Source organism: Pempheris klunzingeri, chromosome 6, assembly GCF_042242105.1.
Source record: "Pempheris klunzingeri isolate RE-2024b chromosome 6, fPemKlu1.hap1, whole genome shotgun sequence".
NCBI classification, from domain to species: Eukaryota; Metazoa; Chordata; class Actinopteri; order Acropomatiformes; family Pempheridae; genus Pempheris; species Pempheris klunzingeri.
The window spans coordinates 17078260-17105005 of record NC_092017.1 but is presented as its reverse complement, the minus strand read 5'-3'; the positions used below and the strand labels follow the sequence as shown (position 1 = coordinate 17105005).

At 40.7% G+C, this 26746-nt stretch overlaps 1 protein-coding gene across 2 annotated transcripts in view; it reads left to right on the top strand.

Moving 5' to 3' along the window:
* Positions 1–26502, top strand: part of acap2b (ArfGAP with coiled-coil, ankyrin repeat and PH domains 2b) — a 50271-nt gene extending 23769 nt beyond the window's left edge. Inside the window, exons 7-23 of one of the 2 annotated variants that reach the window (XM_070831979.1) lie at positions 322–366; positions 441–536; positions 4781–4855; positions 12791–12903; positions 13408–13459; positions 14293–14393; positions 14516–14621; positions 14914–15119; positions 16007–16076; positions 16332–16426; positions 16564–16766; positions 18108–18200; positions 19047–19279; positions 19561–19670; positions 19809–19919; positions 20243–20304; positions 24193–26502. In XM_070831979.1, coding sequence (XP_070688080.1) covers positions 322–366; positions 441–536; positions 4781–4855; positions 12791–12903; positions 13408–13459; positions 14293–14393; positions 14516–14621; positions 14914–15119; positions 16007–16076; positions 16332–16426; positions 16564–16766; positions 18108–18200; positions 19047–19279; positions 19561–19670; positions 19809–19919; positions 20243–20304; positions 24193–24296 — 1875 coding nt within the window. In that variant the 3' untranslated portion in view covers positions 24297–26502. Of the gene's footprint in view, positions 1–321; positions 367–440; positions 537–4780; positions 4856–12790; positions 12904–13407; positions 13460–14292; positions 14394–14515; positions 14622–14910; positions 15120–16006; positions 16077–16331; positions 16427–16563; positions 16767–18107; positions 18201–19046; positions 19280–19560; positions 19671–19808; positions 19920–20242; positions 20305–24192 lie in introns of both variants that reach the window. The other variant, XM_070831978.1, reaches the window with a different exon arrangement.
* Positions 26503–26746: the final 244 nt, after the last annotated feature.

The window sequence follows — 26746 nt, the reverse complement described above, 5'->3', positions numbered from 1 at the left end:
GCAGCTTCCCTGGGTTGAACATGAGGCGTTTAGCTCCCCCTGGTGCCGCTACTAGGAACTACTGTCCACTAATGCTCTGGTTGATGATGTGATGTTTCTACTTTAGTGATACTGTAACTCATTTCACACTCGGCTGCTTTCCTCCATGTGCCCTTTTCTTCTTAAGAATTGATTCTGTTCTCTGTTGTATATTTTTCTTGCTAATTGTCTCTCGCATGTGAAGAATTGATTGTTTTCCTTATTTCAGTATCACCGAAAAGCATCAATGATAAAAACTCCTTCCTCCTTCTCACAGTTTTTTTTTTTTTGTGTGCATTCCAGATCAATGTGCTACAATCCAAGAGAAGATCAGAAATCCTGAAATCAGTAAGTACACTTTTCTTACACATCAAATGTGCCTACCCTCTCGGCTCTCTGACCTTTCACTGTCCTTTCTGCAGATGCTGTCTTTCATGTATGCCCACCTGACGTTCTTCCACCAAGGATATGACCTATTCAGTGAACTACAACCTCTAATGAAACAGCTCGGTGGACAGGTAAAGGCTACAGTAAACACACACACACACACACACACACACACACACACACACACACACACACACTGCCATGCAGTATCTGGCTGCAGCAAGATGTTTGACAGTCTCCCAAACGTAAAGCCTCAGCAGCAGTTCTGCAGTGCTTTGTTTTCTCAGTGGAAGTAGGCAGAGAAATGCTGTACTCGAACACTTTCCTTTAGTTCTCTACAAGTTACATCACCTCTGCAGCAAAGTAAGAACGTTTTGTTGTTGTAAAAATGTCATTTCGTTGAATTATCCACAAATGTGTTACCAGGTTTTATTGCTTTTTTGAAGTATTCAGAGAGGTTTTATTATTTTTCAAATTCATATTGCATTTACTATTTCCTCAGTATGTTTTCAGAAGGTATTGAACTTTATCAGCCAAGAAATTAATTTGGGTGGCTCACAATTTCAGTTTAATCTCTTCCCTTTCATCTTAATTCATTACTTTGTGTAAAAATAAACACTAAGCTAGTCCTGGACAATGCTGGCAATGTTATTAAAACATACAGTATAAACTTTTGCAACATAAGCAAACATAAATCTATTTTGAGCGGAGTAGCGGAATAAAAGTTCGCTAAGTTTACATACCAGTGCACAGTCATTAGTAAACACTTTTTATTATGTAGACGGGGACAACAATGTTATGATTACCTAAACAGCGTTCCTGTTCAGGGGCTCATTTAGAGCGTGGAGGAAGTCTCTCAGGTGAGGACTCCAAAATTTAACTTTTGACCATCTTCTTAGTTTGTACATAAGTGGTTGTGGGTTTACACTGCAATCGTTAGGGAGCAGTACAACTGCACTTTGGCCCTCTGACTTCACCTCCAGGCGACCTCTCTTCTCTTTGTGTGTGTGTGTGTGTATGTGTGTGTCTACTGCTATCTTTTCGTTGCATATCAGCTCTGTGTGTGTCTATGTGCATCCTCTGACAAACAGAGCCTTCCCTCTGAGCCAGAGGACGGCCAGAATGTGACTTTAAGATGATTATCACGGTGGAGCTGCTGTTACATTTAGCAGGAATGAGGAAGAAAGCAGCCAGAGGGCTGGAAAAGGGTTTTCCCACTGACGAACGCACAGGGTTGACAGTCAGCTGAGCGAAGACGGTATAGAAACCTGCGAATGATGCTGAAGGGTGTGGAATATATACTCTGAGGCTGGAGCAGCGGAAGAGCTGACTGACAGGACGATATTTCTAAAAATTGGATGTGAGATCACGAAAGAAAGGAGTCCAGCCGCTGAGTGGGATCCTGGAGAGGAGGAGGAGAAGAAGAAGAATAGAGGGCATTTCTAAACAGAAAAGTGCAGCTCGTAAACATGTTTTTGATGTTCGAACGAGCATAAAAATGACAAAAAGGACCCAAACTGTGTATTTCATTTGAGAAACAGAAAAAAAGGAAGCCAGATCTGAGGAGTCGGGAGAGTGGTCCTCTAAATTGGCTCAGAGAGAAGAGTGTGGTTTTTAACCCTCATGCTCTGAAGTTGAAACCACCTGACGTGGGTGCTATTTTATCGAGAAATTGACAAAAAGAACCAAAGAGTGCCCGGAAAAGAAAAGGGGGAGACGGGACCCACTTTGAAACGCAGATTTTAGGAAGGGATAAAAGGCAGAATGTAATCTTCTCAAAGCAAAATCTGATTGAATTAGAATGGAAAGGCATGGACTGTGAGCCCTCGACACTCCAAAGACTGCAAGGATTGTGTGAGGAAAGGGGGAGAGAAGTGCACAAGACTGTTTTAGAAACCAGATCCTGGAAAGGGAGGGAAAGAGAGATAGAGGGTTGGTTTCAAAACGATGAAACGACTGAAGTATAACTGCGCTGTGCGGATTGTGAGCCTGTCGCACTGAATTTGGAACAGTGCAAAACTGAAAGGAGAGGAAGATCAGAGGCCGCGCTGTGGGAAGCAGTGACAAGAGGACTGTGGATTATTTCTTTTCTCCTCTCCATCATGAAGCTGAAGAAGGTGGAGAGGCTGTGCAGAGAGGTGTGGAGGAGCTGTCAACAGGTCTGATGATGAGACTTGATGCCTGTAACTAATGAGGAAATGATCAAGGGTTTGAGAGTGAATGCTAGGATATTCTGCTCTTCATCTACTCTATAATCAAAGGTCGATGAGAGGAAATGATAGAAATGGGAGGTAAACAAATGAAGCTGGTTTCCTTCCCCGGCTGGGAGTAAAACATTGCACATTATAGGTCATAGGTGTGTTTAGTTTTCTTTAGATATTGATGACGGTGTTAACGTTTTTGCTTGGGAAACAAGACTGACTGTTACAGTTACAACCTCTAGGATCCAGAATATTTAAAAAAAGATAAAAAATTTGTGGTCAGAATAACACAGGAAGATGGGTTGAACAAAGTAATTGCAGAAAAACCAAGGAGCTGTTAGAGTAATTTTCCTGTGGTTGTTTTGGAGTGAGTTTCTGAGCTGATATACGGACAACAACTCAGTAACTGACATAGAAGGTTACAGTAGGGAGCCACTTAAATATGGAAATATCATCTGGGATCAAATAGCATGTCAAACATAGAAAACAAGACAGCTGAAGTCCATTTTTAATGCGTTTGAATGACCACTTTATGATTCATGTCCAATATGCTACTTTTTCCTCCCTTGCCTTTGGAAACAACCAGACTTCTTCTAAATATAACACATTCTGCTGATTGCGTCTTTCCATGACACAAAGCCTCAGGGGTGAACACATGTTGAATGTATGTATTCATTCAAAAGGATGCTTTGTATTCTTTCTGTGAATCACGCAGCTTGTCATCACAGTTGCATGTCAGGACAGATCTGAGCAGAAGGCAGAGTGACCACAGTGCCGCTGCGGTCGGTAGGCAAGAAACAGACTGAATGAAACAATTGAGACGATTGTCTCTGCTAACATCGTCAGTGGGGCCTGCATAGTGAGGCAGATAAGATGTTAAAGGTAACGTGAGTCACTCTGGCAAAATATGCGGAGAGACACACACAGGAACACACACCTGTCTTTGCTGATACAGACAGAAGCAGATAGACGGCGTGGACTGGACTAGTTGTTATGGTGAGACGGGGGGAAAACATTTCCCATTTGATGTTATCAAACTGCCGCTCTGCCGTCCACCCATTTCCTCTCTAAACAAAACAAAAGGCCCAGCTTCCTCAGCTGCTGTCTTCTCTAAAATTATCGGATAGCAGCTTTTTTTTTTCCTCAAAAGTGACATTTTGTGAAAGAAAGCAGTGAATTAAGCGGAGAATAAGTCAAATGTTATATTGCTGAAAATGTTACCTGTTAAAAGCTACAATGCAAAAGTTTGTATCATCAGAAAGAAAGAGAAATGTTGGTTTTGTCGTCTTCTCTTTCATCTGGTTCTCTGACTTGCCTGTAACCCATAACTATGAATTGGCATTTAGCTGGAAGTTGCGGTCTGATAACTGGTGTCTGTAAATCCAGCACAGCCATTAAAGACATGATGAACACTAATATGTAGTAACAATACAACATTCACATGTTTAATATGCACATACTGATCCTTTTGTGTTCGAGGCTAAAGACTTACTGATATAGGTCACATTGTGGCAACAGACTAAAAAGACGCACAGAGTAGTGTTTCACTGCTCTAAGGCAAACTGGCACATTTTCAGCATCAGCCTATGACCTCCAACACTCCACTGAAGTCTTTTTTTAATTTGTTGCTTTCCTCTTTGCTCAAAAGATCCGTTGTTTTGCTCTCTACACGCGATTGTTACTTGCGGGGATGAAGAGAATCAATCATCCCCCATCCAATTTCACACATGATGAAGCCTCCGTAGCACGGTCCATTTTGTTTAGCGGCGAGGGCCTGTCTTGTCTCGATGCAGCCTTTGGAGGAGAGCTGTTTGTTGGAATCATTTATGCTCTCAAAATTGGAAAGGGAAATAAAGAAACACTGGTGCACACGCCTTTCAAATGCAGTCAGAAGAAATGTCTTTATGTCTTCTGACCTGCTTTTCTGTCGTCACTCAGCAAGATAAGAAAGATGGGTGATGAGTTCATAATTTTCCTTGAACATATGTGATATGATTTGTGTGTTTTATGTGTAACTTTGGATTTAAGTATGTTGAATTTACCTGATAGAATAAATTACATTTCTCAAAAAAAAAAAAAAGTGATTTAAATGTTTGTGTTTGCCGTTTTGAATTAAATCCGTGGGACCAGGTGGTTCGGTAAGCTTGACTAATCAGTTGTTCTGTCTCTTGCAGTTGGACCAGCTGGTGGTGGATGCTGCCAAAGAGAAGAGGGACATGGAGCAGAAACACTCCACCATCCAGCAAAAGGTACACTCACCCTCACACAATATGCTCCCATCTTCACTTAAGTTTAAACAGGAATGCACAAAGTACATGCAAACTTAACCCTTTTACCAGTTGGCACATAAATTACAAATAACTTGCAACATGATTAGTTGTGTGATTGAAAATAAATATATAAAAACTTTCCCCTCCTTTCCTCTGCCCAGCAACCTGACAAACACAGAAGCATAAACATACAGTCACTCGCTCAGTGTGTGGTCAACATGACCAAGCTACTCTGAGCCTGGCCTTTTCTTGTGTGTGTGTGTGTAGTAACTTTATGGATGTTAGATCCTTGCCTTTGGTTACTAACCCTTTCTTATTGCACTCAGGCCTCCTTCCATTAAAAGTAAACACACAGCGCTCTGCTGGGATCTTGCAGGACTTACCTTATACCCCACGGCCTCTTGTGCTCCATAATCCCAATGTCCCTCACTATCACCACTGCTCCCCTTCACTGAACTCTCCCTGAAAACTATGCTGCCAGAGTTGGGACCACTGTGCTAAAATATGACTGAAATGACTATGAAAACACTCAGGATTCAAGATTTAATACTTTGCCTTATCAACAATGTTGATTCTAATTATTGTCTTAGTGAGCTCATTTAAACAAAAAACAGAAAATAGTAAGAAATAATCTGTAATAAGTCCAATTGATCACATTTGATTGAACAGTGTGCACATTCTACAGTAAGACAGAAGAAAACCAAACAAACACAGTGTTAGCAGCACCACGTGGCCGTAATACAGCGCCATATTGGATAGCTGATCAAAGCATTCAAGTCTTGTATAGTGTGGTTAAGTTACAAATCAATTATTTGCAATTAAAACAAAATTCACATGCTAAAGCTATGGATGTCAGCCATTTACTGTACGTTTGTCATTTGAGTGAATGGATGTAGTACTCATCCCTCAGGTGTAAGGTGATCCCTGAGGATGATCTCAGCCACACACCCATGCATTATTGATTACTGACGGAAACCCATTTCCAAACAAACAAGGTTGGGTTTCGATACTCTCCCATTGCTGGTCACCAACCATGCCAAGCCTATTAACCCTAATATCTCCAATGACTCACATTTTTTGATATATGATACATTTGATATGTTGGCTAATTAAGTGTAAAGAGGCAATGACAGAAATGTGATACTTGCAACTATTAGAGCATTTTTGCCTCTACATGTTTAATTTCACTAACATTCTTGCCTTAGGCTGTTGTTAATTGATCGCTATTGATTTATTTTGGAGCTTCATGAACCTTAAACAGAATGATTGTTAAGCAGGATGTGTGCTATAATGTTAGAAGATGTGGTGGTGATTAATTGCCCTTAGCTTTAATTGTACATCACGCAACATCATTAACTCCAGACAACATCTGCCGGTTCTTTGCCCAGCTGTTGTCTGCTGGGCTTCTGTTAATTTGTCTGACTATCTGCGACATTCATTTCACTCTCCAACTGTGTGCAAATAGTACTCCTTCAGAGATGTCTTTAATTCTGTTATTTCCTTCTGTCAGTCGCTTTGTAACTTTTTTACTTCTGCCGACTCCCACTGTGTTTTTCTTTTGCCTCTTGTCCTCTCTCACTCCCTCTCTCTGTCTCTCTGTGTTCCCTCTTGCTCGGTCAGTGATGGTACGTGTGCCAACTTCCGCCTGTCCTTGAGCACCTATCCTCCACCTCCCCTCCCTCAATTTATCTGGATGCTATTTTTATATTGTCTCGCTCCCACTGCCGTTTCTCGTCTGGCTGTTTAGACACAGACGCTCCTAACCAACTGTCTCTTCTTTTCTTCCACTACTGCTCTTTTTTTCCCTCATCTCTTCTTCTTCTACTCACTCCAGGCTGCTCTGCAGGTAAGCTGTGATACTCTTCCTTTTTTTTCCCCTCGCTGTCATTTCTGTGTTATGTCTGCATGGATACTGTGGACTTTGCTGTAGCTGCTTGGACTCCACCTCTGCAGCTCACGTCATTTGAAGCCAGACGAGTGAGCTGGTGCATCACTAGATTAAACTGGCAACATGCATGATATGATGCCATTTGATAGATCTCAGTTGTCACGCATGTCCTTTTGTAATTGCACATGACATTCCGCTACCATGCTGCTAGTTGTGCTCAGTAGGGTTCAATTATTTACAAATGTTGAACCAACTGAAGTGTGTTTGCTGTTGGTTTAATTAGGGCCAGAAGGAGAATATTTCTTTTCCGTTATCTCTCAAAGGTTTCTATTTGACTGAAGTAAAGCATATGCATAGCACTCGGGTGTGTGGATGACGCTCTGCAAGTGCAGCGGAAACCATGGAAATAGACAAACCCATGATTTGCTGTTAAGATGATTCATTAACACTTTACCATGGCTTCATTCTGGTACATAAACCTGTGCCGTACAGCACAACAGCTGCATTACTTAATGAACTATGAAGTGTCCTTGTGATCTCTGTCCATAGCCTAACCTAAGCCTGTAACCACTGTAAGCTTGACAGGATATTTATTACACTTTTTATTGTTTGTAATGCTTTTTCTATTACAACCTTTGGTCCTCCCTGTGTGTTTGTAATTATGGACCCAAGCTGTATACACAAGGTGTTTTACACTTGTTGTAAAGCTGTCACAATAAAGTTGGGAGAAGAGAAATCAACTTGCATTCAAGATGGCGGCAAAGATAAGATAAACAATGATTTATTCGTGTCGTGTCATTCGTAACTGTAGTAGATCATAAAGCTTCAGGTATGGAATTAATCTGAAGATGCTCTGGTTCAAAACTAGACCATGTTTTCGAGCCAAGACAAAGGCCAAAATGTGGCCTGCAACAGACCAGGTGGGGCTATTTTCAGCCTTGCCAATTGCCGGAAATGTCCTTTGCTCTGTAATGACAAACTGAAGTTGAACTGAGTTGTTGATTACTTGCACCCCCTACCAGCTGGTCAAGATGAGTCACTAACACACAGGTTTTTCAAACATCGTGAATTACTGTAACCACGAGAGGTTGTTCATCATACAAGCATGAATATGCACAAAAAACATGCTAATCACTCCAGTAGTTCGAGAGATTAGCTGCGGACAGACAGACGGATTCACACACACACGTGAGCAAATTGCATGATCCCCTCCAGGCTTAAGCCTGATGGAGATACATATCTCTAACGTTAATATTATTCAGGCCAAAGTGCACACATGTTATTTAATGTAATATCAGACGTCACTGAGACCTTTGCAGTAACGTTGGTGATGCAGGTAGTTTACTCTTGGTGCTGTCTGCATCATTTACTAGCTGAAAAATGTGTGAATGTTGGGCACACAGGCAGTTTTGTAAAAATCCACTATGCAGAGCATAACTTGGGTATTATTATACCCAAGTTAAACCAGGTTATACATGAGTTTTGAATTTTTAGTATTGATGAATGACCATATCAGCCTGCCATCATTTACTTATGCGCCATTAGGTGTTTAATGCCATTTGACGCTAAAACATTTGCTTTTTCCCTCCTTTAGATTAGTTTTTTTTTTAATTCCTGTGCTTACTATCCACATTTTCCTTCATCCTGTCCACTTTGTGCTTGCACATAAACCTTTCCCATTATCATTGTATTGATGAAACTTTCCATGCTCATGAGGGTTGAAGGGGGCTTTGATGGTGTGTTTAGTATGCATCCTATGAGCCTGTGTGCATTATTCAGCAGCAGCAACGTGACTATAGGGCATGACAGTGTCACAACAGTGCTACAGGAGGGAGAGACCGACTGCGGACTTAAAGATTTTTCTGTCTGATCTCATATAGAAACATGTCAATGGTTTTGGAACGGTTATGGTGTTTAAATAGTCTGATTGCTTTTCTGTGAGAATAATCCAGAGTCTCTTAGCAGTCATACACATTTTAAAGGCTCAAACATTACAGACATTTAGCATGGGTAAAAGATTGGCTACTTTATTTACACATACATGAGTGAGTTTAGAACGTGAGGGGAAAAGCTGAGTGCACGTCTGTTAAGCTGAAGTCAGTATAAATGTTTGATGCTGGAGCTCCTCTGCATGGGCTACTTGATTATTCCAACCCAACAGTCACACCAGCATCACACATACACACAGTTACACACAGGTGACCTTCGCATAGCGCATGAGGCCTCAGGAGGAGGAGCAGCAGGGGCAGTGACGAAAGTTTTGATAGACACAGCCACAGGAGAGGAGGAGGTGAGAGTTTGTCGAAGAGACGGGCCTCGCTGCGGCTTAGAGTGACAGACTGTCATTGAGATGCTACACAGGGAGACTCTGAGATAGCGAAGACTCATCAGTCTCTTTGGGGAAACAGTCAGACACACACACACACACAAGGTGGCTGTCACAGAGTTGGTGAAAAATGAAGATTTTCAGCCGTTTTCACTATGTTTGGTATCTGGTGAGTGCATCTAAAGGAGGGAGATGGAGTGTGTGTGTCTTGGCTATTCATAGTTATGGCATGTGTTTATGTTTGTGCTTTAGAGTGCCTTTCTTTGTCATTTTCATTTTTTATTTTGATAAATCCATGGTAAATAAAATTTCTTTGTGTTAGTTGTAAGGAAATGCATATTTCTTTTCTCTGTGTGCCGTTCTCCTGCTGTGTGTGACATTTTAGGAGGTGACTGAGTTCCGGTCTTTACCCGACTACCGCAACTTTTGTGCTTGGAGGTCGACCTCTGTACGTAGAGTCACCGCATCGATTTCCATCTGACTTCCGTTTTGTAACCCTACCTGTTCCCGTCTTTAATCTCCTCTCCTGCACACACGAAGAGACCGCATTGCAGTGTTTGTGCAGATGTTTGCACCTTCGTCTGTTTCCTCATTTTGGAGTGATGCACATGCATTTGTGTTGATGTGTCTTGATTATGCAGCATGTTTATTTTGATGCCTCATTGTTGGTGCTAGTGTCTGCTACAGTGAACTCAGGTTACTGGTTTGATGTCAAGTGAGTGGTTTGTTGCTTTGCAGTCGATTGTTACTTTTTTGCTCTTTGGATATTAACTGAACATATGTCTGTTGTCAGGCGAAAACCTTGTGTTTCTAAAATGCGTCAGGAACTAAAGCCATACTTATAGTTTGACCACTATCTGTTTTTAAATGTATGTAACAGGATTGAAAATGGTTTACCAGCCTCAGGCGAACTTATAGCTGAAATAAGAACCAGAAAGGTTTTCACATGACAGCAACATTGTTGCACTGTATGTGTTTCAGTCCTTGGTCTCAATTAGGGATTGTTTATGGCTGTATGGGTAGCAACATAAGTCAGTGTTGGTGTCCCGATGTGTTTCCCTGGCCCAAGCTAAATAATGGGTGGTTTCCTTATTTAGGAATAATGTGTTTCTGTTTATTTAGGTTCTGAGTTATGTATTTGTGTGAACTATTTTAAGCCTCTGCACCAGCGATGGCCATTGACAGAGGAATTATGTTTTTGGGAATGAATGCCTTGAGGGAATCTCTTCAAATTTGGCGCAAATGTCCAATTTGACTCAAGGATGAACCGATTAGATTTTGGTGGTCAAAGATCATTGTGTCCTCACAGAGCATGTTTTGGCCATAACTCAGAATTTATACTCTAATTATGATGACATTTCACGCAAATGTCTCACAGTATGAAATTATGAATTTTATATCCAAAAGGTCAAAGATCAACTTTATTGTGACATCATACTGTTCTGCACAGACACTTTTCCGGCTGTTATTCATCGCCATAACTCAGGACCAGAAGGGGAGATTGTGATTCAGAAGCTTAACACAGACACATTTTGTTCCCCTTGTGCACCCGAAATAACCTCAGTTGTCGCACCGTATGTCATGCTGGAAAATTGTGTTTGCCTGTGTGTGTGTGTGTGCGCACATCTGATACACCATAGTGTCATAGGGCAGAGGGGTTTAACTTCAGCTTTTGTTCAGGTTACATTTTTTATGCAGTAGATCCAAGCAACAAGAAGTAGTGTGCAGTTATGCACTAGAAGTAAATGTAAACTTAGAGAAGTGATGATGGAGGACACAGTGAAGATGCTTCTGTATCAAACACACATGGTCTGTAGGTGACACTCACTGTAGGGTCATTGTTGGATCCGATCTGCACTACATGTAGCATACATGTATAGATTAGTGTAAATGTTTGATTATGCTTTCGTTGAAAGTGCTTTCATCTTCAATTCCAATTTCAAGAGAATAATCTGATTTGAAATAAAGGGTTTAAAATAAATCACTTAAAATATCACATCATGAAGACAAACCCCTAAAACAAAAACAGAACACATACATACAATCAACACATCAGTAGGATATTAAAAACGCTTCCCTTTTTATAGTTTCTTCCTCTAAGAATCCTTATATATCCATCTCGCCCCCTCTTCATGTGCATGTTTATCATGGTTGCTTTTCCAGGAAATAAACAGGAAATGGTGCTTATTGTCACTACCTGCTGAATGACTGAGGTCATTTCCACTTACTGTACCAAGTCTGTGTAGTCTAGTAGTAGTCTAGTCTGTTTTGGTCACAGGCCAGCAGTTTGTGCTTTTTATAAAAGTAGTTTGAATTCATCATTTTTTTTTTTTTGGTCTGAGCACAACATCTCATTGGTTTCATAATGGAGGACAAGGTGAATCAGACCTGTCTGTGTCAGAAAAACAAAAAACCCTTGAATGTTTCTAGAAGGACGACGGAGAAGATGATTCCACAGCTCATTACAGTAACAGACCTGGACCTGTAATTGCTTGTGGACACGGTGACACTGAGTGTAAATTGACTCCACAAGGACACACACACACATACACACACATGCATCATGGTGTTCAGTGTCACTTGAAGCTGAGAAAGCTCTGAGGGTGTTAGGAGAGTGTGGCAGCAGCTCAGGTAGTTAAAGCTAGACTGGCCAAAGGGACAGTCCCATGACAGCACACCAGGTCGGGTTACAGACAGCAGCAGAGTCAGTGAGAGGAAGGATGCATGAAGGTTCCCAGTTTAATCCTTGGAGGACAGTGACTAACTCACTGAGTACCTACATGTAGCTAAATATCTACATAATAAAACCTCATAATGCCATTTTTTTTTAGGACAGTCTTAAAATAGACTCTTAGATTCTTAATCTTAAAGATTGTTTCTGTAGTAGTAATGGGAAGATTGTATATGCTGGGTCTTGATCCTAAATACTGAGTATGTCCTCTTGTTTCTATCATGTCTGTTTCTTGGTGTGAAACATAATTTAGATCAGAGTGAGCCGCAGCTGTGCAGTGCTGCTTTGTTCAAGGTCACTTAGCTCAAGTGAGATTAAAAGTCCTCATTTGTGACTTTGGAAAAGTGTATAGTCACTTGGAGTTATTATAGTTTTGTGTTTTTCATTAGTTATTGTTTTTATATAGTTTTAGGTTTTTAATTCAGTTTCAGTTCGTTTTTGGTGTTTAGATATGATTAGCTTTAGTTTAGGTCCAGTATTAGTTTTTGGTTTTTTTATTATAATAAGTGTGCTTTTTGTCAAGGATCTGATTTAAGAAGTTCAGTGGCTTTACTATACAAACACAACACTTTGTGAAGACGGCTGACTGACAGACAATCATCCCAGACATCCCAGTCTGAATAAACATGTGCACCATTGCCTCCTTATGCATGTTGTGCTGACAGATTTGACCAAACTGACTAAAACCAAAGACATTTCTTGTATGTTTTTATTCTATTTAGTTTTGTAAGTGCACAATGTTGTATTGTTTTTACTTCAGTTTAACAAAAATCTAGCTATCAGCTGGCTTTACATTTTTTTTTGTTTAGTTTTGGATAACTATGATAACTCTACGCCTGAAAAAAATCACCTAACCCCATCACCAAATGAAAACAGGCGCACAGCAGCATTATAAATGCCTATACAGACTTCTTTTGTTCTGACATTGTCACTTTCTTTCCATCTTTTTCTCCCGTCTCTTCTGTTCAGGACTTCTCGAATGACGACACCAAGCTGGAGTACAATGTTGACGCAGACAACGGCATCGCCATGGAGGGTTATCTCTTTAAGAGGGCCAGCAATGCCTTCAAGACGTGGAATAGGTACGACAGACATGGTTCAATTAGCATCTTTATGAATACAGTTAAAGTTCAAGATAAGAGATAGTTCTCGTAGGCTGATTAAGGATTAAGGAGGGCCAGCACTGTCTTAGAAAAGAGATATTAAAGCTGATTTACATTTTAATACCTCAGCAAGTACTTCAAAATTTTATTAGGAGGAGGATTTTTTTATGACGGTCACAAGAATATAACTGGGTTGGATGAGGAAGAGGGTAATTTAGTACCTTAGTTTACCTATGTAATGCAAGTAAAAAAACCAGACAATCATACCATTCACTTTTAAAGTTGTTTTGATGGTGAATTCTGCAGGTAATATTTTTTTCTCTTTCTAGAGTCCCATAGTTTTACTGTATTTATATACACTCTGCTCTCTCTCTGGGCATCGCCATCGCTCTCAGCCACCCTAAAATGAATAAAAACATGTTATTTAAGGAGGATCACTGGAAAAACGCTTGTGACTTTGTTGTTCTCGTGATCTCCTTCCAGGCGTTGGTTCTCCATCCAGAACAATCAGCTAGTTTACCAGAAGAAATTTAAGGTATGTCAAATGACCTGCACACTGACCTCGATCAATTATGCATGTGTTTGACCTCCAGCACAAATGAAGAAAAATGTCTCATGTATGATTTAAGAGCTGTAATAGCCAATTATAAACACACAGCTGTGGTTTCTCTTACACTAAATGTCTCTCTGTGTAACTGTTTAATAAGATGTAGCCATTATACTGCTTCTGTACTCGTCATATTCTGCTCTATTTCTAAAGTATTTAGTTACATACATTTATCACCTATATCAAGATATACAAACGTCTTTGCATTATATAACACTGACAAAATGATTGTGTGTTGTATCTTATTGTCTCTTAGCCAATTCTTTTTTACATTTCAAGAGCAGTTGGACAAAAACAGCTTGTGTCTACTGTGTCTTTTTCGCCAGTGCAAAATGTACCTAAAGTAATGTATGGAAAACATGCAAAGTCTATGTGAAGCTTTTGCGTGGATCTAATATAGTCAAATATAGTGGATTACTATTAGTACAATTGGCTAGTTTATTCATTTGTGCCCCATTTCCAAAGGGTTAGATTTGTTGGATTTGGGCTATGATTTCTGCTAAGTTTGACTTTGAACCTCATCACTACGTGCTTGATTAAAATTTTGGCAAATATTTTCATTAGGATATACTTTATGTATATATACAGTATATATACTGTATTTGTTCATGTTCAAGTATTGCAATCAAAAAATAACTTCTGTAGTATAAGAAAGTGAGCTGCACCTTTCACCATGTTGTATGGAACATCTTAGGTATTTAGCCCTGCCTGTGTGTGCATGCATGTTATCTTTAACCAAAGCTGCTGTACTGTCCCCTCAGGACAACCCTACAGTGGTGGTGGAAGACCTGAGACTGTGTACGGTCAAACACTGTGAGGACATAGAGCGCCGCTTCTGTTTCGAAGTGGTGTCACCCACCAAGTAAGTTTGAGTCACTGATGTACCTTCCCAGTCAGTCTAATGAGCACTGGAGCGTGTTACCAAAGGTGGGAAGGCGGAGCAGCAGCACACAGCAGTTGTGTAACGCTGGTGTGTCCCAACAGGAGCTGTATGATGCAAGCAGACTCCGAGAAGCTGCGACAGGCCTGGATCAAAGCTGTCCAGAACAGCATCGCCACCGCCTTCCGCGACAAGGGAGATGACGGCGAGGTAAAAACACTCTGAAAATGACTGGATAGTTAAAGAGATTCACATACTCTTTAGACAAATACATCAATGAATAAATCATGTGTTGAAAATGTAATCAACCTGTGTTAAAGTATATAATACCTATACTTTCTTCTGTTTACTTTTTTTTCTTTGTGTAAACTATAGGTTTTTGCTGCTGCAATCCCAATTACACCACAGGGATCTAGTCTGATTCAATTTCATCCTATCCCACGTTAGTAAATCTTAAATCTGGTTGTCTGTGCTTTCTCTTGCCTCTCTTTCGTGTCAGAAGCTGGACAGGAAGTCGTCCACGTCGACAGGGAGCCTGGACTCTGGTGGGGAGCCAAAGGAGAGATCACTGAAAGGGGAGAGTGCCCTGCAGAAGGTCCTGGCCATCCCAGGCAACACCTGCTGCTGCGACTGTGGCCAGCCAGACCCCCGCTGGGCCAGCATCAATCTGGGCATCACCCTCTGTATTCAGTGCTCCGGTATCCACAGGTAAAGAGCTGTGTGTTTTTTTGAAAGCAAATCCTTATAATAGGTCTTTTAATACTGTGGTTATGAACAGCTAGACACATAAGAACTGCAGCAAAAGCAGGACCTGCAATAACGAAGGTTCATGGTGGATTTAAATGAAATATCAGACTAAAAAGACAAGAAGATTACAAAGGAAGATACATAGTCATAGCACTCAGTGTTATGAAAATGTAAAGAGGTTTATTCTGAAAAGGAGAAACTCAGAACTAATAAATAAACTAATATCAGCACATTTTATTTATTTGTCTGCCACATTGCAGGAATAAAGTTCATTTTAGGTTCATTTTGCTTCAGTAAAAACTGGAACGGCTCAAATGTGGTCGGTATAAGTTGCATGTTGGTTTAGCTGTGGAAAATGCTGTGTGCTAAATGTTGGCCCTCAGGGATTTTATGAAATGTAAACTCACTGTGGGATGTTGTGACAACCTTTAATTACTTGTGGGGGTAAAATATTAAATTGTCATTCATGCCAAGTTTTCGTTTACACAAAAGTGTCCAGGTCAGTCTGCCTGCTATTCACATAAAGCCACAATCACCAGCCACTCAGGTTATCTTCCTCAGCACAACCTAAACAAGTAATGGGTCTCTGTTGTGACTTCCTAGACAGAGTGGGTTCAGAAAATTAAGGGACTGAGGATGGGTTGTTGTGATTAATGCTGCTAAACTCATGAATCTGCAGACACACACTTCCACCTTGTGGCTAAACCTTAAACTACACTTACGTGTGTTGAAGCGTGTAATGCTTTCAAGATTTGGCTCCAGCGTTCAGTCTTTTAGCCCTTTTACAATGAAAGCATAATAATTATAATTTCATGGTGCTTTTTTTTCAATGCTTCTTTCAACTACAGGAGTCTGGGAGTGCATTTCTCTAAGGTTCGGTCCTTGACTTTGGATACCTGGGAGCCAGAACTACTAAAGGTGAGGGAGGAAAAACTGACACACACAAACAATTGTACGTGATAGTCCAGTACAAACTGAAAGTCTTACTTTTGATAATTAGTGCTGATAACCATAAACCTTTAAAAATGTTTAATTGTGTGCACATTTTCTCTTTTCTTAAATGTTTTCTTAGATACTTGGCAATCCCTTTAGAAGGTGTAACAGTGGCTGAGTTATGCACTCCACTGCCTAGTATGTTCATTCATTTCTAATTTCATTTTGCACCTTTCACAGTTGATGTGTGAACTAGGAAACAAAGTGATCAACCAGATCTATGAGGCTCGGCGAGAGGAGCTCGGAGCCAGAAAACCACAACCAGGAGATCCAAGGTATTGAACTGGTAGAAAATATATATTGGTACTTTCAGGACAAAAGATCTGCTTGTACTGCAAGAAAGTAGACAGTCAGCTTCAATCTGTCAGCTAATTTTTTACAAACAAACCCCTGCGCTTCTTGTTCCTAACAGACACGAGGTAGAGGCCTACATCAAGGCCAAATACGTGGACCGCCGCTTTGTACGCCGGCCGTCAGACGAGGAGCTTCGCAATAAAGTGGTTTCTCTGAGCAAACAGGAGAAGAGGCTGAGCAGCAGCTCTGAGCATCTGCCCCCAAGACCACCACCGCCCACCCCAAAACTCCGACCCGGCTCAAACGTCTCCGGACAGTCAGGTCAGTAGAAAAATGAGCAATCTTAACACACCCTCGATCCAAGAAGGTCTGTTATATTTGTGTGCTTTCTGTAACCTTTCCCTCATCTCTGATACTTAATGATAAAGCTGGATTGTCTGATAATCACGTGAATGATTACCACTAAAAAGGGTTAGGCTTAGGGTTAGGGTTTGGATGTCTCTGTTTTACCGCCTCAGAAACATATTTTAGTGCTTCCTCAGACTCTGCATCAAGAGGGCAAAGCCAGTGTCATTTGTGATCGTGGCCACCTTTGCTATTGTATGCTTGATGTGATTTTTGCACTGCCGTGGAGAAAGTGTACCCCCCATCGGCATACTGTATGTTCTCTGTGAACAGCATATGTCTAAGCCCTTCTTGCCTCCCATTGCTTCTCGTAGTCTGTCTCCTCCAGTGTCGACTGACCCGGTAGTCTAACTATCTCTGCTGTCACTCTGCCTTCCTCTCTCTCCTCGTCCTTAATCTCTTGTTCACTCTCTCCCTCTCTCTCTTTCCTCCCCTGGCTGTTCTGTGCTCCTGGACTAACTCCTGCTCTTACCGCCCACCCTGAAACTCCCCACCCTGCCACTCAATTTACACCTTCCGCCTTCCATTTCCCAAACTTCCATTATCCCTAACGTAGCTGTTGCCAGCGGCTTGGAGGCCCGCCGCGACTCTCTCTTCTGTCCTGACGAGCTTGACTCGCTGTTCTCCTACTTTGACAACTCCTCCAAGCTCAGGAGCAGTAAGTACATAAATGCTTAGTGTCTCGCTTGCTTCTTCATTCCCTCTGTCCCTTTTATGTTCACTGCTGTGGACTAACAACCCTTCATCCACTCCTCTGTTCCTCCCTCATTCAGACCTTTCTAATGGACCATCCCGTCACGTTTAGAGCATTGCAGAGCGTACCATGTTTTGTTTTTCCTGGGGTTGGGAAAGAGTCCTCTCACACATGGTTTTGGTCAGTGTCTGGTATTTGCATTTGTATCTGTCTCATCATATTTTTGGTATTCAGGGACCTGAAACGTAAGGTGATGGTGGGGATCTGTCGTCCGGTTCTCTTTCTGTTGATTTCAGCCGGGGACTTGTGTGTACACTTATTGTACAAAATATTAGGAGCACCTGCTATTTCTGTTAATCATATCACATAAAGAAATTTGCACCTATTAAAAGCTGGTAGATGTTCAAAAAATGTTCATTCAAAAGGCTTCTGGATAAGGAGGCAGTGTGTAACGATCTGCCAAAACGATCAGCAGGAAGGTGTTCCTTTTATTTTCTATACAGACAGTGACTGACATCTGTGTGTTGCTCCACAAGTCGTGAGTCAGACTCTTTGTTTTACAGTAAAAAGTGCAGACAGCGGCATCCAGAACAGCGCTGATGGGAGCAGGGAGATGTTGGCCAACACCGCCTCCAATAACAGCCTGGCAGAAACAGGTAAGACACGTACACATACACTCACACACCTCTGTCATTACAGGCACATCCCTGCTTGTTTAAAAGAAAGAAGAAAAAAACAGCGTGTACGAGTATCCAGTGGTGGAAGAAGTAGTCCAATCTTTTACTTAAGTAAAAGTAGAAATACCATAGTGTAGAAGTACTCTATTATAAATAAACGCCCGGCATTCAAAGTGTTACTTGGGTGAAAGGACAAAAGTATTTATATATCAAATGTACTACTAGTTACTTTAATGCTGCAGCTGGTAAAGGTGGAGCTGAATGTATTGACTTTATATACTGCAGTATAACATGTGAATCTGATCCAGGATTAATAACATTTTAATATTTATCCATACTGACACATCAGAATTTCTTTGTGGATTATATTTTGTATTGTTGATTTCGATCCGCCAAGTAACTAAAGATGTTCAGTTAATGTAGTGGAGTATAAAGTAACAGAAAATGAATACCACGTGGAAAGATATGACATGGAGACAACTGCACATGACCTGATATAAACTCCAAAGTGTTGTAAAAGACATAAATGTCCTTGTAGAAAACATTTACTAATAACTCAACACAGTGCTTTTGTAATGTTGCACTATGTTGGAGACAGCAAGGAAAAAGTTATAGGATAGTTAAGAAAATGTTTTCCATTCATTTGATACATTTCTAAGCTGGAAAAAGTCTGTAATTTGTAAAAATTAATTAAATAGTAAAAAGTGGCATCTTATCTATTTACTGTGATGGAAAAAATGTGTCGGGTGTAAACAGCACACAGAATGTGCTCAGAAACTGTCCATCCACTTAACCTCATATAACCTCTTTCTTCCCATTTTTCAGAAGCTGCTGAGTCTCCGCCCATGGCCATGCCCGCCACACTGCCTCCTCCATCCCCCTGTAAGGAGGTGGTGTTCTACGAGCCTAAGGAGTACAGCCCGGGCCTGCAGCTCTACTGGGCCTCATGTGCCCGCAGCCTGCCGGACATGGCGGAGGCACTGGCCCACGGAGCCGAGGTCAACTGGGTCAACACGGACGACGACAAGAGGACGCCGCTTATCATGGCAGTGCAGGGGGTGAGTATCGAAACAGATAACCAGTGATGCTGAGGGGATAGTTAGAAAGACCAGTAAGGAGATTGATGTTCATCGTAGATGGTTGTAGATCCATTAATTAATCAGTGTTAATCTCTGGTCAATAGTTATGCGTCACATAAAGCCTGTCGATGATATGTTGTCATGTTCACAAAACTTAAACAATTGCAGAACAACTTTTACTTTTATTTAAAGAAACACAATAACATGTCTGTTGTGTCACTGCCAGTCATATAATGTGCATCATTTATGGTTAATTTCAGGGTTCGCTGGTCACCTGCGAGTTTCTGCTCCAAAATGCAGCTAATGTGAACCAGCAGGACGCTCAGGGCCGAGGACCCCTCCACCACGCCACCATGCTGGGACACACAGGGTTTGTCTTTCACACGTCGCCATCGTAACTGCACCAAACTCTCACTCAGAGAATATTGACGAGGCGTTTTCAAGAATGTGATGAAAGCTAGATTATGTTCTGTCACCAAATAATAACAAACTCTTCTCTCTGTTTCAGACAAGTGTGCTTGTTTCTAAAAAGAGGAGCTAATCAAAATGCTGCAGACATTGATGAGAAAACACCCCTGACAATAGCGGTGGAGGCGGCCAACGCAGACATTGTCACACTGTGAGTTTACATGGAACCATGTGGGTTTTTGTGCTCACTGACAGCCGATAGTGATGTTTTTAAATGTTAAAGTTCTAACACTATGGACAGTGAGGCTAATTATTTATAAGACATTATAACAGCTTCTGCAAAAGCAAAAAGTAGTAACGACTTTTCCCACAAGGTGTCACTATCAGGTTACAGATCTTTTTTACCTGTGTGTGTAACATGGTGGTCTGTAAGAGTGCTGTTATTTATCTTAGCCATGAAAACATATTGGGTTTGAAGTGAAACATTAAAACTTAACTAATCTGTTGCTTCCTGTTTCTTAACCCGCTCCCCAGGCTGCGACTGGCCAAGATGAACGAGGAGATGCGAGAGGCGGAGGGGCCCTACAGCCAGTCAGGTCAATATAACACCAACAGCCCCACCGAGATGCAGTACAGGAAGTGCATGCAGGAGTTTATTAGCCTGCAGCTGGACGAAACTTAATGACTGTGTGCTCTCATTCAAACACAGCCGGGAGCACATGCTATACGAGCAGGCTGATCAGAGGAAATGTAAAGCCCAGGTTTCAGAGTTGGGGTCAGTTGACCGAAAACCAAAACTGCAAATTAACAAGAGAATACAGCATAACCCAGACAATTAATTGTCAGTGATTTAATTACAAATTGTAGGCAACTTTTTTTTCATTGAGAGTCCTCCAGGTGAGTGAACTGAGCCCAACTCTGTCAGCGGTGCTCCTGTGTCTGTGTTGCCCTTCCAGGTGCTGGTTCAGCTGCACCTTGGTGTGGTACAACATCAGGTGCTAGGCTGTGGAAATGTGACAGGGTTAAAAGCCATCGACTCTGGACATTACTGAAGAGTTTTGTTCCAAAGTGGAACATCCACATTTTCAATTAAGTGACTGTTACTAATGTAAAATTACTGATAGCACAAAATTAGAAGAAACAAGGTCACTTTTTTACTAGATAGTCTGTACTTCCTCCCTTTAAGTTTGAATTATACCACTGTTGCTGATTTCCTCTATTTTAGAGGTGTTCAGTGATTTTTAGCAGCTAATGAGGAATTTGTTTTTTGGGCTAAAAATACTTTTTGATTAGTTTTGTGTCTCTGCTATTAGTCACAGTATCTTTGCAAAAAAAAAAAAAAAAAAAAACAAAACGAACCCAACTCTCTGTCCAGTAACTGCCACCAGTCTCCAGTGACACTCAGACCTCAAAGTGACAGCAGTTTTAACTATCCGGCAATAATCATGACTTCTGAATGACATTTTTTAATCATCTGACCAGTCTGGGGAGGCATAGTGTGTGTCTATAAATCGGCATGTCTCATTTTAAATTGACGTGTCAGAAATAAGTTATGCACATTCCTCTTAATGGTTATGCAACTGTTGTACCTTTTTTCTGTGATTGTATGGTTCCCATTTTAAGTCTTAACCATTTTCAAGGCCTGTTTACTTATTTGAACTGTTCGTTGTCCAAACATAATGCATCCTGCTGTTGTGACATGTCAGAAAAAAAAAGTCTATTTTAGAGCAGTGTTCTTTTATAATGATACAGAACTGTAGGAAGTGACAGTATGATAAGTATACTTCCTGTACATGTTGTAAATGATGTGCATACGTACAAGTCTGACAGAATAAGCAGAGTTGAGAGTGACTCTGGTTGCACAGGGGTGAGCGCCCTGAGGGGGGCTCTGTGTTCACATGCTTTTCTTTTTCGACCGTGTGGTATTTACTTCCTCTTACGACAATATTGTGGTTATTAGTCGGTTAAGTTTGCTTGCTCTTTGCCCGTAATCGCGGGGAAATCCTGAATTGTAAGATGACGAAGGCCTTTCAGTGCCATCGCGTTGATTGTATCGAATGTTAGTGGGTTTTTACTCAAATATAGACAAACCATCTGAGGATGGTGCATCGTCAAGTGCAATAGTGTAGAAAAATATCCACATGTAACCATGTATAGGTTTTTATCACCTGCTAGTCCCAGCTTGTATTTATCTTAATCATACTGGGAGCTTTACAAAAAAAAAAGTAGATCTTCACTAAGAGTGTGGCTACAGACGAGCGCAAAGCTCACTTTATCGATGGCGAATGAATAATTGAGACGTACCCCAGTTTCATCCCATGTCTCCGCTCCATGCAGCCCCAAATCCTGCGAGGGCACCAAAGCACTTTGATTAAATGCTCATTTCTGCTAATTCTCAGTGACGGAGCGGCGCCCCTTGGTGCTGGCAGAACAATATATGACATTTTGAATGGCTGACTAGTGTGGGGGTGCGTTCAGTGGTTAGAAGAGGAGTTACTGACTGTGTTGTGATTGTGTTCACAGGTAAATGGAGTTCTTGCGTCCTTTAGAGTAGACGCTGAGGGGTTTCTGAAGAGTTCTTAGTTTGTAGGGAAAAGGGACTCGTGCATTCATGTGTGTTGAACGGGGCTGCACTCAGAAACGTCGTCCGTTTGTTCGAGGAGAATAAAGCGGCTTACGTTGAGGGCTAGAAGTGCTGCTTTAGGTAGCCAGACTGTTATTAGCCTGAATGAATAAGTCAGGAATGTTTTGGACCTGAATGACAAAGAATGACACGTGATTCTTCTTTTTTTTTTTCTTCTTCAAATTATCGTTTTTAGTGTGTGCAATGGTTGTTGGTAGGGATTGGTACGTACGCTGTCGTTGCCTTAAAGGTCAACAGCAGACAGACTAGTAATGATGATGAGAGGAACAGGAGGAGGAGAGTAGAGTCTGAAGTACGAGCTCCCACTCCCTGAACGATCCTAACGTCTCAAGGATATGTTTAGATGTCGGCATCAGCTCGCCGTCCTCTTTGATACCAGACGGCCTCTTCATCAGCAGGTTCAATCAGTTGATGAACGATTGGACTGATGAGGGATATTCAGGGGTAATGAATGTGAGAAAGAACTCACCTCATCAATCCCTCATCCCCCTTTTTATTAAAACTGCCTCGAGTGTCTCTACCTGATTGAGTGTGTAGAAGAAGAGCAGAGCGGTGGTTCTCAGCCTGCAGGTTTTTTTCTTTTTCTTTGTGGGCATTTAAATGTTGATTTACGAAATCAGATAATATTTTTCATAGCAATTTTAGTCAATATTTGTGTCTTTCAGTCTTCTAAAAATGCATTCAAAACCCTAAAAGGGAAAAATACGTGAAACTCAGACAGATTGAGAACCGCTGCACTGGTTTAAGAGGAGTCTCTCTCTCTCTCTTTCTTCTATAACACACTCTTCTTTATTGCTCTCATCCTCTTCTCTCTCTGTAAATTCACTCTCTCCGTTCTGTATTTTGCTTTACTTTTCTTACTCTTCTCCCCAGAGTTTGTGCCTTTCTTCTGTTCTCTTTTTTTTTTTTTCCTTTGGGGTGCTGAGGCCAACACAACTGTATTTTTGTACATAAACTCCTGCACTTTAAACACAATACAGTTGTTAACAAAAACAAATCTCTGTGGGCTTGTCTATTCTTTCCAAGTCGATCTCCGGTCGAAAGGTCGCCTCTGCTCAAACGTTTGCCTTTTTGCTTCTTCTGTTCTTTCCCATCTTTTCTGCCTCTGCGTTGTTCTGTTTCATATTTCGAGCCTCGCTGACACTCTGACAGGTATGGCTGACTTTTTTTCTTTTTCATTCTCGTGCTCATGATACTGTCACTGTGCTCCTGTACACCTGCATGATGAGGCATCAGTGATTTCCTATATTACTTTGTTTGTGACTAAACACACTGTAATGGCTCGAGTAATAATATTTTATGGAACTTATTTGCAGCAGGTTGTTGGGGCTCAGACTCTGATCTGATGCTTTGAGCGAAACACTGAATCCTCGTGTACTTTTACAGGAGGGAGTGTAAAGAGTTTCTACGTAGATATTTTCTTAAAGGGGTTATTATTTTACCAGCATCTTTCCTTTTGATAGCTACAGCACTACTTAGTGCATCCAAATCACAGCATACGGCTGTGCCTGACAACTAGAGGCAATTTTCATTGTAGTGAGGCGTAGTTACTGTTAGGATGGGTCAGTGGTTCCCAACATTGTAAAGTAATATCTGCTTGTCATGACATAAGTTTGGAGCCTTTTTCCATCTCAGATTGCTCAATTAGAAGGATTTTTACTGGTCTAACAGAGGAAAAATGTTCAGTGATTCACAATAAAAAAGCAAAAATTAAAAAAAAAAAAAAAAAGTCATAAAAAATAATTGTGTGTAACAAATGTTGGGAACCATTGCTCTGTCTGACTTCTCTTTTATCTTTTTTCCCCCCGTTGATGTCTTTGTGTCTGCGCTTCTCTTTCAGGAGATGAAACCTACCAGGACATTTTCCAGGATTTCACCCACATGGCCTCCAACGACCCAGACAAGCTGAACCGCTACCAGCAGTACGATCCGCAGAAACCCTGACACGACTGCAGCACCGTCCACTGGCACTCAGAGACACTGTCTATTCGGCCCAGGGGAGACAAAAAGATGTCGTGCACTTTCCCTCCAACATCACTGAGCATTAAAGCCGGTTAGTGCTGCCACAGCTGGACTCGTGTCACCGTCTCGAACGTGGCGAGAGCCCCGTTCATCACATTGTATTCATTAGACTTGCAGCTGTGATTACGTCCCTTGTTGTGGCATTTCACTGAAGTGAGGGGAAACTTCTGTGTGAGCAGCAAACCTCTTTTTTTTTTTTATTATGCTTCCCTGTAGGATATATTACATTAAGTGAATGGTACAGTGTTTAAAGCCTTTGAAAGGATTTGCAAAGTTATAGAAAAAATCAACCTGTCTGAATGTAGAGCTGCCTTTAAGGCCGTCAGTTACTTTGACCAACTTTAATCTTTTATGTCACACTTCCTGACAGAAGAAATTCAAAGACATTTCTTTTTTTTTTTAAATATATTAAACTAAGTGTGCTGCGTCAGAGTTGCAAAGAGGTAATTTGCATGACAGACTTTAATACTCCATTTCAATTTTAAGTGCTTCCTTTTTTCAACAAGATTCTCTGCTACAGGATCTTTTTTTGTATCAAAGTTTTGCTTTAGTGAAATCGTATACGCGGCAGTATGCTTTTACTTATTTGCACAACTCTGTTTGTCTTAAATCGCCACTGAAGTTTACCAGTTTTGATGGTAAGACTTTGACATGTTAAACAATGTACAGTGATTATTGAGATAAACATGTTATTGATGTGTCTGTAATGTTCAATAGATCATAGTTTTTGGATTTTTTTTTTGCTGTTTTGAACAAGTTCCTCTGAATGATTTCAATTGTTGTCACCACATCAGTACCTGCAGTTCATGCCAGTGAGGCAATTCAGCGTTTGATTTTGTTTAAAATAGCTTCAGTCGTGTTGATTGTTAATTTGTAGATTCAGTCTCGTGCTGATATGAGATTTAAAAAGTTAAGATGCAGAGTTAAAGATGCAGAGTGGACTTACAGAGTATATGCAACTATTTTAATCCTGTAGAAACACCAGTAACACCGTATTTTACAGGCTCGTATTTCCTAACAATTTCATCGGAAGTTTCATTTGGTTTTATAGAAAATACAGGATTCACCCTGAAAGAAAAGCTCAGTTAAACGCAAGTAGGTTTCCGATATTAACTCAAGAACTTAAAGTTAAAGCCTCTAGCAGATACTTTGTCAGAAACACAATCAGTTTACAGTGCAGCCAAACAAACTCGTAGATTGGTCGCCACTAAGTGTGTGTTTACATCAAAACCTTCCATTACCTTTTGCGAGTTTTCACCAAGTCGTTTGATATATCTTGCTCAATGTTCAACTGGTGCGACATGCTAATAACACGTCATTTGCGCTTCTCTTCCGTCCCAACTTACCTCTACATGTGTCTACTCGTTTATTTTGTATGTTATCGCACAGCGTTTGATTTCATGAAAATCTGAAGGGTTATAACTTTAGTTCCCTATATGTGTTGACAAATTTAACATTTTTGCAGAAAGTGTACCAATCAAAGCTGTCTTAGTTTCCAAACAATTAGGAGCAAATTCCGTAGACCTTCAAGGGAAACTTCCATGGAAATTATTAGCAAAATATTCTGGAGATGATGGACCAGTAAAATAAAGTGTTACAGAAAAACTGCACATACAGTCTGCAAAACGTCCAGATGTGTTCTTCTGTAAAGGTTTCTGGCCCATGTAGTCACTTCATGTGTTGAATGGTTAAAGAAACATTTCACTTAAAAAGTGTTTTATCTAATTTAGACAAATTTTTAAGTCCAGAAATGAATTCTGCAAATTTCATGATAGAAGATACGTACTGTACAGAAGGATCTGTGATTTTTGTCTTAAAGAAAATGTAAAATCTTCACTTCTCTTTGACATTAACAGTAGATAGTAAAATATGATATGAAGCGCAGAGGAAACCTTTGGCCAATACAACATGGGATACAATTCTTGTACATTTTGTACAGATGCTTTTGAATTCTCCAGAGAACTGAAGTTTAAAGTTAGTGGTACTTGAATCATTAAATAAGCTTTTGTATATGCTGTTCTTTGTATCCTTCGGTAATTTTAGCCCATTTTATATCGCCTGTCTGTACACCAGTATACATGTACTGTATATTCTACCTGTAATATGTAAGAACTTCAATACATATGGACTGAGGATTCATCGCTGAATGTTGATTCTTTTTTGATTTGCTTTGTTTCGAGGCTAAATTTACAACCTCTTTGCTTCCATTTTGCTTCGTTAAAGTCTTTACAGGAATGTGTCACAGTGTTACTGCCCTCCTGAGCTCATTTCTGTCTCTCGAGTACTCTGTCACTTATTTGTTTTCAAATATATCACACCAAGACCCAGACGAACATCACATCTAGTCACGCTTACGTTTTGGCTTCTGTAAG